The sequence below is a fragment of the Lates calcarifer genome, linkage group LG12, assembly GCF_001640805.2.
Source record: "Lates calcarifer isolate ASB-BC8 linkage group LG12, TLL_Latcal_v3, whole genome shotgun sequence".
Taxonomy (NCBI): Eukaryota; Metazoa; Chordata; class Actinopteri; family Centropomidae; genus Lates; species Lates calcarifer.
In genome coordinates, this window is record NC_066844.1 from 12,224,507 (window position 1) to 12,239,354 (window position 14,848).

Consider the following 14,848-nt stretch of genomic DNA (forward strand, 5'->3'; position numbering starts at 1 on the left):
AACACAAATCCCTGTAGAACACCATATGATAAAACAGTGACATCTGACAGAAAAGTGCCCACAGAGACCAAAGATGTTCTATCAGAAAGGTATGAGGTGAACCAATCCAAAAACAAGGCTGGAAATTCATACCATGTGGTTTAGCCTGTGGATTAAGATCTGATGGTTAACAGTATCTAAGACTGAGCTGAGGTTTAGTCAAACAAGGACTGAACAGTCTCCCTTATCTGCAGCCATCAAAAGGTCATTTGAGACTTTAAGAAGAGCTGTTTCAGTTGAGTGTAATTTCCTAAAACCAGACTGAAATTTATCTATCTTCTTAGGAGACTTAAGAGGGACTAATACAATCAAAAACTTTTAGAAACGAAGATGTTAGTAAAATATCAGCTGGGCTCACTGAAGGTTTCATTTGGGCCAATATTTCAGAAATGTCTTCCATGGAAACCAGGTGAAAAGAATCCATGATTGTGGGATGAGGGGGACTGTGTTTAAAAGGACTGGCTGAGGGAACCATATTTTCTCTAATACATTTAACCATTTACACTTACATTTACACCATAGGTTGTGCTGTGTGTTCTTCCCAAACAATCCAACCTTAGTTTCATCGGTTCTGGTACACTTTCCTCGTAGAGTGTGTGTCAAAGTGCTCTTTGACACTTTGGCAGTCACTGGCACTGAAGGAAGTTCTTATACCACAGACTAGCCCCTAGATATTATCATCTGCTATCATCTCCAACAGGCCAGACCAGTTGTACACCAAGTTGAAATCAGAAACCACCATCTGCCTGTGTCAGATGAAAGAAGCAGACAGAGATGTGTAGTACAACAAACTGTCAAAGACCATTTAGAAATAATGCTGTCATAATATAATTACACACACACACAATGCATCTGTACAGTCTCTCAGCACAGACTTTAATGTTTTTACACATGCATGTTGACTTTCATACACTGGCACATGTAATATGGTTCATTTGAAAGCATTAATGCAAGTGTTGATTGCATAATGCCATTGGGTGTGCAGGTACAACACTAACATTTTGTGAAACCATTCCAGCAAACAGGTCACTGGTGAGTCTCAATATGGATCAGTGTAAGGCTCATTTTTTGATGGCTTTTGGGGCATTGCAGGACTATAATAGTATCGCTTTCTCTTTTTTTGTGCTCTCATTTGTGGTGCAGGTAAATCAGTCAGTTAACCAGAGTCTGTTATAATTAAGGTGATTATCAATATCTGTCAGCCTCAATGTGACATTTGTCCACTTATTGACAGTAAATTCAATAGTTCCCAGTGGATCCAGTTAAAGATGATCTGTAGAGTCCTGTTGCAACCCTGCTGGTCAGATTGCATTCAGTCCATAAAAAGCTGGTTTGCTTACCCCATTGGTCTTACAATTGTATGAAAGAATTGTCAGTAAAATTGACCAAATGCTAATCTGTTTCTGTGTTGGTTAATAAATGGTAAATGGACTGCACATACATAATGTGTTTTTAGTCATATTGACCACTTAAAGCACTTTAAACAACAGGTCACATTCACCCATTCACACGCACAATTCATGCAGTGCTTGTTCTACATGTAAGTGCGCATCAGACACACACAAATTTACGTACCAATGAAACATCAGGGGCAGCTTGGGGTTCAGTATTTTGCCCAAGGATATTTTGGCATTAGAGTACAGACTGGAGGAGCCACTGATCTTCTGACTGGTGGGCAACCGCTCTACCTCCTGAGCCACACCCGCCATTAAGGAGAACATAAAAGATCAGGTACAGTTCCACCCATGTACCATTTATTCTAAGCTATTCCAACCCAAAGCTGATTCGTTACTGTAAACTTGAACATGTAAGTTTCCAAGAAAGTATGTAAAAAATTAAAATGAAAGAAGCCACTATATGTGAAATGATAATATTTAATAGGCCACTCTATCAAAAGATGAAGCACAACTACAAGTCAAGTATGGGCAAGAATACTTTATTTATACATTTATACGTTTCTTAAATCTCATCAATCTCAATCTCATCAAATGATTAAGTACACATACAAGCCAAACACACTTAGACTTCTCTGTGTAGCCTACTTGTCAGTACAAGCCAAGTATACTTAAGGACAAGTACAAGTATACTGGGACTTTGCTGTATACTTATCAGTATAAGCTAAGTATACTCAAGTTTAATTTTGCTAAGTATATCTATGATGAGTACATAAAAAATAACTGTTTATTCATTTTTAGGTTAAAGAAGTACTATGCTAACAGCACACTTGAAGGGCCTGCTCCAGAGCAGGTTAGCCCCTCAGCATAAGTTACCATGGCGATTCATCCCACTAAGAAGTGAACACTGAAAACCCACGTTTAAAACTGATGTTAACTCACTAATCTCAAATCCTGCTTCATAGTACAGTGCTCAGGGGTTTAGTCCCTCTTCCTGTCCACATGTAAAAGTGTCCTTGCAAGCATTTATATGTAGCACTTTTGGGGGACAAAAATGCATTTACTGTGCATTACTAGAATACATCAATTACCACCAGTAACCACATACATACTCAAACAACTGAAATCTGTACTGTAAAGAGAAACTGATGTTCAAAAATAAACACTCAACAAGCAACAACAAAAGCTAGGGGAATAGATAGTAGCCCAGTGGGAGAGTGGGGCATTTTATGCCTTTATTAGAACAGCTGATCAAAGACAAGGGGTGGGTGATATTTCTATAGCTGTGACTTTAACACTCATAATTACACTGCATTTTAACATCCTTCACAATGGTTAGAGATATACCAATAAGATACTAGAGTACAGCTTTAAAAATCAATCCCACATGTCAAAACTTATTTCTACAAAAACAATATGCATTAAGGGATACCATAAATGATATGAGAGTTAATGCACATAGATATACAGTCCAAAGTGGATGATAGTGGATTAATGACATTAAAACAATTACAAATAACAAATACAAAATGGTTTTATGGTATATAATCATACATAAAACATTATATAGTTACTCTTCAACTACTTTTACTCAAACATTTTTTAACACACTTTATAATAAGTGATACCAATAGACATGTAGTGCATATAGTTACTGCATTAATGTGAAGTAACATCACCTACATTTTTTTTTTTTTTTTTTTTTTTTTTTGCTGTGTTCTGTCTATCCTTCACATTGAGTTTCCAAACTTGGTTCTACATTTAAATCTACAACAGATTCTATATTTACATGGAAAGCTAAGAATTAAAGTTACACCTTTTTAGAATAACAAGAGAATAATATAAAAGTTAGAAGGAAAAAAAGACAATAATATTTCCACCACCACAATACAGTCATTAATGCCCCTATACTAAAACAAAATCCATAGTGACAGATGTGACCAGATTGAATTCTGTCCAACTGTAAAAAGTTTACTTTTTCAGCCTTCAGCCTTTAAATGCTTATAGAAACTCACAACCATCCAGAACAATGTCAGTGTCTTTTAGTTACTGCACACATAGTAATGTTCGGTAATCAAAAACACAAAACAGGTACAATTATAATATTGGTTCATAAAACCTACTAGAGCCAAAAACACTGGCTTACATTTTCTGTAACACCTTCCTTCTAAGAGGAAGTTAGTGTCTTAAATATCTGGGGCAGCAAGGTTTATTTTCAGACAGGCCACACAGGTAATTTCTGGTTCCTTAACTCTTACTCAGACTGTTTTGTGACTAACGTCTCACATACCCATGCCAATCTCTTCAATCTTCCAGCCGCTAGAGTTCTTTCCAAATTTATATACAAGCCTCCGACCGTCGACTCGCTCCAGGATCTCCCTCTTATAGTAATACCTAAGGGTGGAGGAGGGTCAGTTAGTTAGTTTTAAGACATGAAGTGGCTCCTTATCTCCTTTATAATATTTTTCCACTGGGGACCAGACCATGGTTAAAGGGAGACTTCTTTATGACATCATCATGCTTAACCTGGTTTGGAGAGCTCAAATTTCTGTTACAAAGTGGGGCTTTGAAAGCCAGGAATGTTCTCCTGGTAGGATGATCTAATGAAAGGCATTGTGAAGTTACATTATGGGTAATATAGGAATCAACATTTTTGAGCTTGACAAATAGGACATACTGTCTAAGATGGCTGTCTATGTTAGAACACCTTATTTATGCAGAGAACATTTTACTGGTTTGTTATGCCACTTTAACTTCTGAACAACATCTCTATAATTTCTGCATTATTTGACATTCAGATACAATGGAAAGCTGATAAAACAGCTGGAATTCTTAGTTGCTGGGTGAACTCACCTCATGGCACGACTAAGTTTCTCATATGTCATGCTGCTGTTCTTTTTCTTCTGGCCCCACATCTGAGCCACAGCCTCAGACTTAAGGAACTTAAAGACACCCTCTCTGCGGTCCTCCCACTTCATCAGACCTTGGTTCCTCTCAGGGTGGATCAGAATGTCCCTGATGAATTCCCATAGGTGAGTACCACGAGGCGCTACCGACAAAGAGTGGGGTACGATGAGCTAAATGTGTATTTGGGTGTGCATGGAATTATGAGCATAAGCTTGCAAGTTAAACAAATATGCATCTACAGCCTGATAAAGATGCAAAATGGATGCAAAGTAGAATACGTAAAACAGCTCAGCAGTGTTCAAATACAGATGGCTTTTGAACAGTGTTTTAAATCATGCATGATACAGCATGCTGAATCTCCAAACATGGCCTCACCATGTTTGTTTTTCTTTGGACAGTCATAAATGCTGCTGTTACGCTCTCTGCTGATTTTAGGAGGTCGCCCCCGAGGTCGCTTCAGTCGAGACTCTTCCTTCTCAGTTTTGATGTGCCCCTCTATCAACAAAACAATTATCATATGTTTACTTTAATTCAGTGAGCCTTTGGAACAAAAAGAGCTTTTTTGCTTACTCACTTGAAATCAGAGGGTAGGAGAACTCAGGGTCTGATTCACCACTACCTGACTCTGGTGAGCCAAGGTTTGAGAAGAACATGCCACCTGAACACATGAGAGACATGGTTCAGATATACAGAATATTTGGAAAACTGAGAGGTAGAAAAGGCGAGTAAGATGATTGCGAACATAAGCAACATGTTAAATACTGACTGTTTGAGGAGGAGCTGTACTCGCTGTCAGACTGATTATCAGACAGGTACTCAGTGTCTCTAAGTGGTGTCATGGGCTCCATGGTCAGACTGGGCAGGTCATAATCATCCCTATGGTCAAACTCTCTCTTGCTGACTGCTACTTCAGCTGTGGAAATGATGGGATTAATGGAAGTCCATTTTATGCTATAATGTACCATCTCTATACAATGCATACCTTGGCCAATTCTAATGGTGCTGAGCAAAGGAAAGTTTAGGTTGTCTAGGAAGTTGTCCAGGAGCTGGCAGGTCTCATTTAGCTCTGATCCTGACAAGCTCTGCAGCTCTGGAAAAGAAAAAAACACATAAGAAGATGAAAATGAGACATTTTGGCCATAAAAAGTGTTATTTATTCAAGAGAAAAGCAATGCATATACATGGAACTACGTTGCTGGCACAGGACATATGTATGAATTTTGGCACACACACATACATATATATGAGGGTTATATATAGAAATATGATGATCAGTGTGATGATCAGTGTATGTTTTCAGCTCTTAAAACTCTGTAAATCACTGTAAATCACAGCATATGACTAGTGCAGTTTTACCATATTTTGTTTTGTGTTCCTGCAGACTCTCATGGAGGTGTGGGCCAAGCTGCGGGCCAAAGATACCAATCATCTGTTCCAGGTTCATCTGGCAGAAGGTGTGTCCATCCATGGTGCAGTAGGCCAGACTGAGGGTACTTGCATCAAACTTTGTGCTCTCTACATGGTCACTGATCCACTCCAGAACATTGTCTGCTGTCCAGCAGTGAGGGCTAACCTGCCGGTACCACTGACCTGCAGAATTATAAATATTATAAATATTATAATATTTTATAAATATTATAAATATTACATTTTATTTATTTATTTATTTACAAATATATTTATTTATTTATTTTTGTACTGCAATATGTCTAGGTGTTCAGTGGTGATGTTGACTGTTACCAGTCTACATCATCACCTAGTCTGGATTTGTGTGTCTAGGGTCAGACAAACAAACCCCAAGCTGTTCTAACTATGAGTTGGCAGCATTCTTCTGTTTGACGGTTATGATGAGTTAAACATTGGCTGCTTTGTAAATCATTAAGCCAACAGCATCTAAATGAAGCCAAAGCAAAGTTCAGTGAGCTAATGGTCTCACTGGCTCAAGTTTGAAAATAAAGGATCGTGTTTACTGTGAGATTAGTCTTCATCTGAAACTGCTCACGAAACTCAGACTGGACTATAATAGTTAACAGCCAAGTGATGAAATAATTTGAATTTCTTTTGGTGTCACAGAACACATATACAACTGAATCTTACAGCAGTCAGACAGACAGAAATAAGTGTTCCTCTTACTGTTGATGTTGGAGCTGTATGCTGGATTGCTGATCTGCAGAGTGTTAATGCTGGGCAACACACTGGGCTGCTGTGACAGGACATCAGGGATGCCAGTCTCATACATGGTGAAGTTGGCATGAGTCAGGACGCTGCTGAGGCACGGTGACGACATGGAGACACTGAAAAAAGATACTCGTTTACACACCAGCTCAAAAACAAACAAAAAAAACCTTCCCCCTGGCTTTGAATTCAAAGGGAGTATGTCTAATAAATGCATTTTTGTTGTAAGCCAGCTTTGTAACAAAAGTCTTCCTTACGTCTACACATAACCACTCTAACATTTCAAGTTACCTAATGACTTTTACCTGAGCGCTAGCCACGATATGATGCAAAAGAATGATGCTCCCGGACAATCCGTGCTGTGAGTGTGTGTTGTGTAATTTCCACTGTTCAAGTATCAGTGATCCTCTCTTCCTCTACCTGTGGAGCTTTATACTTTTAAAGGAGAGGGGGAAGGACTCAAGTGAGTTCAGGGGAATTCCACCTGAAGCTGGCCACACCTCCATCTCACCTCTTCCTCTTCCACTTTCCTGAGAACTTGATCAACAAAACAGACCTGCTCTGCTTTTCTGTCAAAACTTTTTTTTATGTCTTTCAAACCACAGACAGATTGATTTTGTATATTATATATGTGTGTGTATAATCCTCCAAATGAAGTTCAATTGCAGTGCTGTAATATGTTGGGGGATCTTTACTCAGCACAAATACATATAAGTACTCTGTCAAACCTGGAATTCTATTTCCTCAAAATGTTGAAATATACACATAAACAAAGATATGCTAGGGTTTCATATTTATTCTCTAAATTGTAATTCTTTGCTATATCAGCAACTAAAGTAAAGTAAGAATTTAATTGCAGAATGCAAGTGAACTGAGGTGACTCTGTCATGTTTCCATGACATAGCCACCTTTCACTCCAGCAAGGAAGGGGGAGGGGAGACTGTCAAAGGTTTGCAAATGGTCACAATTTCAGAATTTCTAAAAATACCCACACACAGATGATGGCAAACAGTCATCTGTGTGGACAGGTGGGTTTGTTTGTTTATTTTTTGTTTCTGCTGCATTCAGTTACCTTCTGACCAACCTGCTCTGATGTCTCTGTTATGACTCTGTGTCTATTACACTGAGACAGGCTCATATTTACTATATGCATACACTGAGAGTTCAAAAATTTATCTGACAATGACAAATACACACACATACAGAAGATACACAGATAGTTATCATATATATTATAAATATATCCAAAGCTACATGTAGTGTTTGTATTGATCAAACACACAGGCCAACAAAAAGTGACCTTTGTATTTACTGAATGAGGTCAGCCTACATGTTTAGTGCTCTAGTGTTGGTCCCGGGACTGTGACAGTTTTTAATTTGCTTTATCTCTGATTTCAGTCTCTGTGCCAAATTTGGTTGGACCGGCAAAAACAAACTGCCAAGCATCTATCAGTGCAATGTGCTGGTTAGATAACAGTCACAGCCCTCAGCTCATTTCAGGTCACCCAACAGTGCCAACAGCTCAGCAGAAGCCAACCTGTTGGCTGAGTATAGAGGTGTTTTTAGTATTCAACTTAGCACCTAAAACACACAGCATGTCAAGGAAGTTTTTTTTGTATAAAGTGAACTCTGAGACCTCGCCAGTAAGAGCAGGTAGCACTTAGTGGATGACTGTGTTTGCATGCAGATTTTTTCTTTTTCCATTGAAACTAAAAATGGTAGTAGGAGAAACACACCCCATTAACTTGGAAAGCACTGTCTTTGAAAGTGTAAGTGATATTAGAAACATATTATGATAAAGCATTGTGAGAAGAAACAAAAGACACTGCTGTGGTCACATTCAGTGTTCAGCAGTTACAAATTGAGAAACATGTAGCAAAACCCATGGCAAAGGTGAGTAAATGGAATGTTGACACTAATTTTACTCCAACAGTGAGACAAACAGTATAGCGCAGTGCAAACACATGCTGTTTTAAGACATCTGTTCAGGTGTCATGTGGCACAGTGCAAGCTGCAGATTTCTGTACTGCAGGAACCTCTTAAAGGCTTGATACAGTTCACTGCTGGTACCTAGTAGATAGTGATTCACTGCCAACAAATCCACCACAACTTCTACTGCTGCTACTATAAATAATGTACTACTTCAATGTGGGTAAAATCAATTACGTAGCACACCACATGACAGAATGTATGTAGACACAGATATAGCCATGTATCATGTGTGGCATGGCCTTCCACAAGATGTTGATTCTTCCTTCAGAGATTTGCTCACATTCAGATACAAGAATATTAGTGAGGTCCAACATTTGTGTTGGACATCAGGATAAGGTCTGGCTTGCATCTGCTGTTACAGTTTAACACAAAGCTGTTGGATGGGGCTGGCATCACACCTGTGTGCAGGCCACCTAAGTTCTCCCACGGTATGGAGTTAGTTTTGTGTACAGAGACACTGTTATGTTAACATAGGAAAGAGACAAAGATTTCTTGTCATTGGAAGGACAACTGAACATCATGTGAAGTGTAATTGTGTTTTGAGACGTAGGGAATCTGACAAATGTCTAAGCTGTTCTGAAAAAAATAAGAAAAGATTATTTTTGAAACTCTATCAGTATCTTAAAAATGTTATTTGGGGGTGGCCCTATAGCCAAATGCTTAAGGTGCATACCATATGGCCCATGGCGATCTGAGCAGTGAGTCCCTGGTTCAACTCCCAATCTGGCTTGACCTTTGCTGTGTGTCACTCCCCTACTCTCTGTCCCCGTTTCCTGTTTCTCTCTCACTGGCCTATCAATAAAGGCTAAAAGCCCAAAATAATTTAAAAAATGTTGTATTTATAAACTGTTTTTTTTTTTTTCATTTTAAAATCATGCTTTAAAATGTTCAAAAACAGTATGGAAAGCATATGTAATTACAGTGAATGTGCCATTCAGCACTGGCCTTTGGAATGTGTTTTAGTGAGCAATGACTCCATATTTTCTCCCAGATTTCACAACATCACTCACACCCTGTTTCCACAATGTGTTGGTGGAAAAGTATAGTGTGGAATGCAGCCCTGCAGGTTTTTGCTCTCTGACAAGGCACCAGCTTTCATGGCCTGGGGACTAACAGGCAAATAATTTCAGCACTTGTAATTCATGCTGTCTTTTTTCTCCACCCTTCATTACTCCTCTATACCTGTGCTATTGCTAAATGCTGGGGCTTTCCACAGATACTATTTGTGTGTATTTAAAAAGAAGTGAGGAGTGAAAATATAGAGCTGAGCCATAACAGAAAAGGGGCGATAAGAATAGCTGTTAGAAAACTCTGATATATACTGTATATGTTCATTATCATATATGATTCATTAACATATACAGTATATAATGGACAGCATATGTTTATATATATGACACATGTTTTGGTCCAAGATCTGTTTTTCACATATATTAATAACTGTGTGCTATATATGTGCTAAATGGTATAAATATATTATACCATGTGTGTCCTCAGACTGTCTCAACAACTGCTCATATGATTGACTTCAAATGTAGCTGGTGTATTGTTGAGGACCCAAGTAAGCGCATTGTCAAGTTTTTTGGGTGAGAGGCTCTCAAGAAAATTGGAAATACAGACCCTAATCCACCTGACGGAGGGTTCTGTAACATCATCAGTGATATCACAGAATGGCTCTGTGCAAATCCCTGACAATCTGCAAATGTGCACCCCTAATTTGCTTTTATAATTTGGAGGTTTTGTAAACATTTGTTTTTTATTCAGATTCTCAAGGAAACTGAATAAAAAGAATTCTATATCTTGGAGGTCTGGATGTTCTAGTAGTAAAAATGACATGTTAGGTAGAGTGTAGCCATTTAAAAAGTAAAGGCTGTCTTGACTTGGTAAATCAGCTTGCTGTTACTATGACATTCCAGAAAATGGCAGCAGAGGACCATTAATAGAATGGTATATACAATGTTTAAAAAAAAAACTCAAGCAGACAAGTAGACTAAATAAGAAAATGTTGACTATCAAGAAAGAGGCATTGCATGGATCATGTATACTAATGCAGCCCACAATAAAGTTAGGGCTACATTTTTACAGATTTATGTTGAAAATGCCTTTTTGTTTACCTGTTTGTTTTTTTTACTGTACCTCCTTGACAGACTGGAACTGGGGACTGCAGAAACAGAGTCTGATGACTTTGTGATTAGCCTTACATCTGGGAAACATACCTCAGACTTGGTGAAAATTTCAGCCATTTTGGATTTCCTGCATCAATTTTCATTCTATGATCGCAGTTTTAAGGCTTTTAGGATGCGCAAAAACTCACAAAACTTTGCATGCATGTTTAACACTCTAGAGTCACTGGATGCGCTGGGGCGTACAAATCACGTGATTGATTTAAGATGGTGATGTGTTAGAAGTGCGGACTTCAAACTATATACCAGTTTTTAAATTGTGTTGATAGGCCAAGTAAAACCAGACTGGAACTTCCGGTTATGGCGTCTACCTGAGCAGCAGCAGATTTCTGAGCTCCGATCCTGTGTACTCTTTTTGCACTTCCATTTTAAAATCGCCCCTCAACCAACTCCAACCAGTTCTACAAAGGCTTTCGGTTCATACTGTGAACAAAAAATGCCAAAAAAGAGACAAAATAACCAGATTAAAACGGCAACGGGTGGCGATGACGACGACGACGACGCTAGAATGGACCTCGCCTCGGCGGAAGGCGAGGTTGACTTGGAGGTTGCTAATGTGGCTCACCAAAACGACGGTGCTAACATTTTAGCTGCCATTCATTTAATAAAAGCTGACTTTTCCATTCAACTGCGTGAAGTCGTCGCGTCTAACCAAGAGATAGAAGAAGCAATTGGTGCTTTTACCGAGAGGCTGTCCGCGGCAGAGTCCCGCATTGCAAAGCTGAAGACGACAGGGCAGCGCTAGCTGGCAAGGAAAAGTCCCTCCAAAAGAAAGTTCTAGAGCTTACACTAAAACTTGACGATCTCGAAAACAGACACCGCAGACCGGCTTGCCCGAGAAAACTGAAGGGGGAGACGCGGTCGCATTTCTTCAAACCTGGCTACTCAAAATCTTCGGACCTGACACGTTTCCAAGACCCGTTGTTATTGAACGTGCCCACCGGCTACCCGGGAGACAAGATCCGAACGGACCCCCACGCACTCTCATCATGAAGTTTCTGAACTATCAAGACAAAGTCCGAGTAATGAGAGCAGCTCGTAATAAGGCAAAGTGATGTATCGGGAGCACCATGTCATGTTCTTTCCAGACCTGTCTGTGGAGGTACAGAAACAACGTCGTCAATACAACGGTGTGAAGCGGAAACTCCGGGAATTGCACCTGGACTTCGGGCTTATATTTCCAGCAAAGATGAAGATCTTTCATAAAGGCAGCCGACACCAGTTCAACACACCGGAAGAGGTAGAAGCATTCATTCAACGTGTTCGTCAGCAGCAAGAGGAGTAAACAACTGTCAACATTATGTAAGCCTATGTTAAAACACAATATTAAACACACTTTCACGTCTTATGAGGGACAGTCAAGAACATTACCGCTCTGTTTAAGTGTTGTCCGTCCTGTATACAGGTGGATATGATTCGGGTGCCTACACTTGCGTATTTATCATGAGGGTGATTGGTGACATGATTAATGTTGTCCAGGATCGGAGCACTTGACCTATGTAGTTTAGGTAGTACTTTTTCTGTTTAGTTTTTTTTCCCTCTCTCTTGCTCCTTTCGAAGGATCATTGAGCGTAGCCGGGTTGCTACAAGTGGGGAGGGTTTTTGTCTGAACTTGATCACAGGGGGCGGGAAGGTTTAAGAGTTTGGTGTTGTTATGAGTGTTTTAATGTTCTTTTTCTTGAACTGTAAGGTGCTTTTTTTCCACAGTATTGACAAAACGGTATCGTCAGAGCCAGGCCATAATCACAGTATTAATACATTAATAGGAAATTAGACCTACACATAATTTCTTGGAATATTAGAGGCTTAAGGAAATTAGTTTTAGAAGTTAAGCAAGTTATGAATAGGATCAAGCAATATCATCCAAAAAGAGTTTTCTTACAAGAAACACTTCTGCTTCCTAATGAAACAGGTTGCTTAAAGAGAAGATGGCCAGGTCAAGTAATCAAATGCTCCTTTTCATCTTATGCCAGAGGTATTGCAGTGCTTGTCCATAAATCGGTTCCACTTCGTATTCAAAAGACGGTTCTGGATCCAGCGGGTAGATACATTATTATACAAGCTTCATTAATAAACCAAGACTTGATTCTTGTGAATTTATATGATCCTAATAATGACGATAAACAACAAACTTTTATAATAATGTATTTTTACAAATTTCATCTCTGCAGGGGGTCATAATAATCGGGGGTGATTTTAACTGCGTCCTTGACCCAAAACTTGACCGCTCTTCAGGCATAGACCTAGCCCATGCAAGAAGCAGGAAGATAATTCACCAATTTATGCAGGAACTTAACCTAATTGATATTTGGAGAATAAAAAACCCTACAAAGAAAGAGTACTCGTGTCATTCAGCCACACATAATACGTACAGTCGCATAGACTATTTTCTCGTGTCCAAATCGCTTGCTTCAGATGTCAATGATTGTATATATAAGAGTATTCTCATTTCCGATCATGCTTTGCTTCAGCTTAACTACTCAGCTACAACTGCTGTCAAAGGAAAAAGACTCTGGTGCCTAAGGCCACAGTTGTTACATAATCCCAAATTCCTTGACTATGTTGGGCAAAATATTGATGATTATTTTGACTTAAATACAACAGAAACATCTGCCTCAGTAAGATGGGAGGCTTTCAAAGATTTTATTAGGGGTCAAATGATGTGATACACAAGAAATAAATTAAATAAACAATATCTAGAGATATTGAAGCTGGAAAGAGATATAAAGGAACTTGAATTGGAAGTAACTGATGACAATAGTAGAGAAAAACAACAGAAATGAACAATCCTAAAAGCAAAGTAGAACAGGTTATCCACCAATAATGCCCTGGCAGGATTAATTAGACTGAGGCAGACCTATTATGATCAGGGAGAGAAGGCAGGGAAATTACTTGCCTGGCGCTTAAAAACTGAACAACACTATCACAGAGATTGTCACTGCTAATGGAAATAATACATCAAACCCTCAAATAATACACTTTTTGAATCATATTATACACAGCTATACTCGTCGGAGTGTTCAGTTACTAATGAATTATTTCAAGATTTTTTTGATCAGTTAATGCTCCCCTCACTTAGTGAGGAAGCTAAAGCTGATTTAGATTCCCCTATTACATGAGCTGAAATATCTGAAGCAATTGACAAAATGAAAGGGGTAAAGGCACCTGGCCCAGATGGGATACCTATTGACATCTATAAAATCTTTAAGAACAAGCTACTCTTTCCACTGTTAGATGTGTTTGTAGAAAGCTTCAATTCCGGTAAACTTCCACCATCCGTGTGCAACGCACTTATAATTTTGATACTGAAGCTTGGAAAATCAGCAACAAAATGTGATTCCTATCGACCGATCTCATTGACTAATTCTGACGATAAAATAATTGCCAAAGTACTGGCACATAGGCTGGAGAGGTACCTGCCTTGTCTCTCCGGTCCACACCAAAATGGGTTTGTTAGGGGACGGCAAGCTTTCCACTGTGTCACACAATATTGTTTATGCAAAGACAGAACATCCAGATACTGCAGTGCTCTCGTTAGATGCAGAAAAAGCGTTCGATCGAATGGAGCATCAATACCTTCAAGAAGTACTAGCATGTTTTGGCTTTGGTCACTACTTCTCTAACTGGATTAAAGTCTTATATAATAACTTGGTTGCATCTGTATTAACGAATGATAATATATCCAAACCTTTCAATCTTTCAAGAGGCACACGCCAAGACTGTCCTCTCTCACCCCTTCTGTTTGTATTGGCAATTGAGCCCTTGGCTATTGCCATTAGGAGTAATCAAAATATTATAGGCATTAAAATAAACGAGATTGACAACAAAATAGGCTTATTTGCGGATGATATTGTAATTTTCTTATCCCATTTAGAACAGTCACTACATCACCTGTTTAATATCATTAACTCTTTTAGTAAGCTATCTGGTTACAAAGTTAATGAATCAAAATCTGCTATACTTTTCCTTAAACATTCAGAAAGAATAACCCCCCCTGTTCAAACTCCATTCAAGGTGATTAGGGATAGCTTCACTTATCTTAAAATTAGAAATACTCCTAAAATGGAAGATCTAGTAGAGACAAATTATAACCCAGTGATAGAGTCCGTTTCAGAATCTATTAATAGATGGTCAATGCTACCAATTTCCATGATAGGG

General features: G+C 38.9%; 1 protein-coding gene across 1 annotated transcript; it reads right to left on the reverse strand.

Annotated features, from left to right (window-relative positions):
- Positions 1-2,620: 2,620 nt before the first annotated feature.
- On the reverse strand, positions 2,621-6,974 carry elf3 (E74-like factor 3 (ets domain transcription factor, epithelial-specific)). The gene is made up of 9 exons (XM_018681499.2): positions 6,821-6,974; positions 6,474-6,634; positions 5,697-5,930; positions 5,323-5,430; positions 5,107-5,253; positions 4,915-4,998; positions 4,716-4,835; positions 4,287-4,482; positions 2,621-3,827 (listed from the first exon to the last, which is right to left on the reverse strand). Exons 2-9 carry the CDS (start codon positions 6,625-6,627, stop codon positions 3,716-3,718), a joined length of 1,155 nt encoding a protein of 384 aa, XP_018537015.1. The 5' UTR covers positions 6,628-6,634; positions 6,821-6,974; the 3' UTR covers positions 2,621-3,715.
- Between the last annotated feature and the right edge of the window lie 7,874 nt (positions 6,975-14,848).

Excerpts from the sequence above, each read along its gene's own strand:
- elf3 (XM_018681499.2), bottom strand. The coding sequence starts at position 6,627 with ATGTCGTCACCGTGCCTCAGCAGCGTCCTGACTCATGCCAACTTCACC. Across the intron at positions 5,931-6,473 it reads ATACAGCTCCAACATCAACA|GTCAGTGGTACCGGCAGGTT; the intron begins GTAAGAGGAACA and ends ATAATTCTGCAG. Across the intron at positions 5,431-5,696 it reads GGAACACAAAACAAAATATG|AGCTGCAGAGCTTGTCAGGA; the intron begins GTAAAACTGCAC and ends TTTCTTTTCCAG.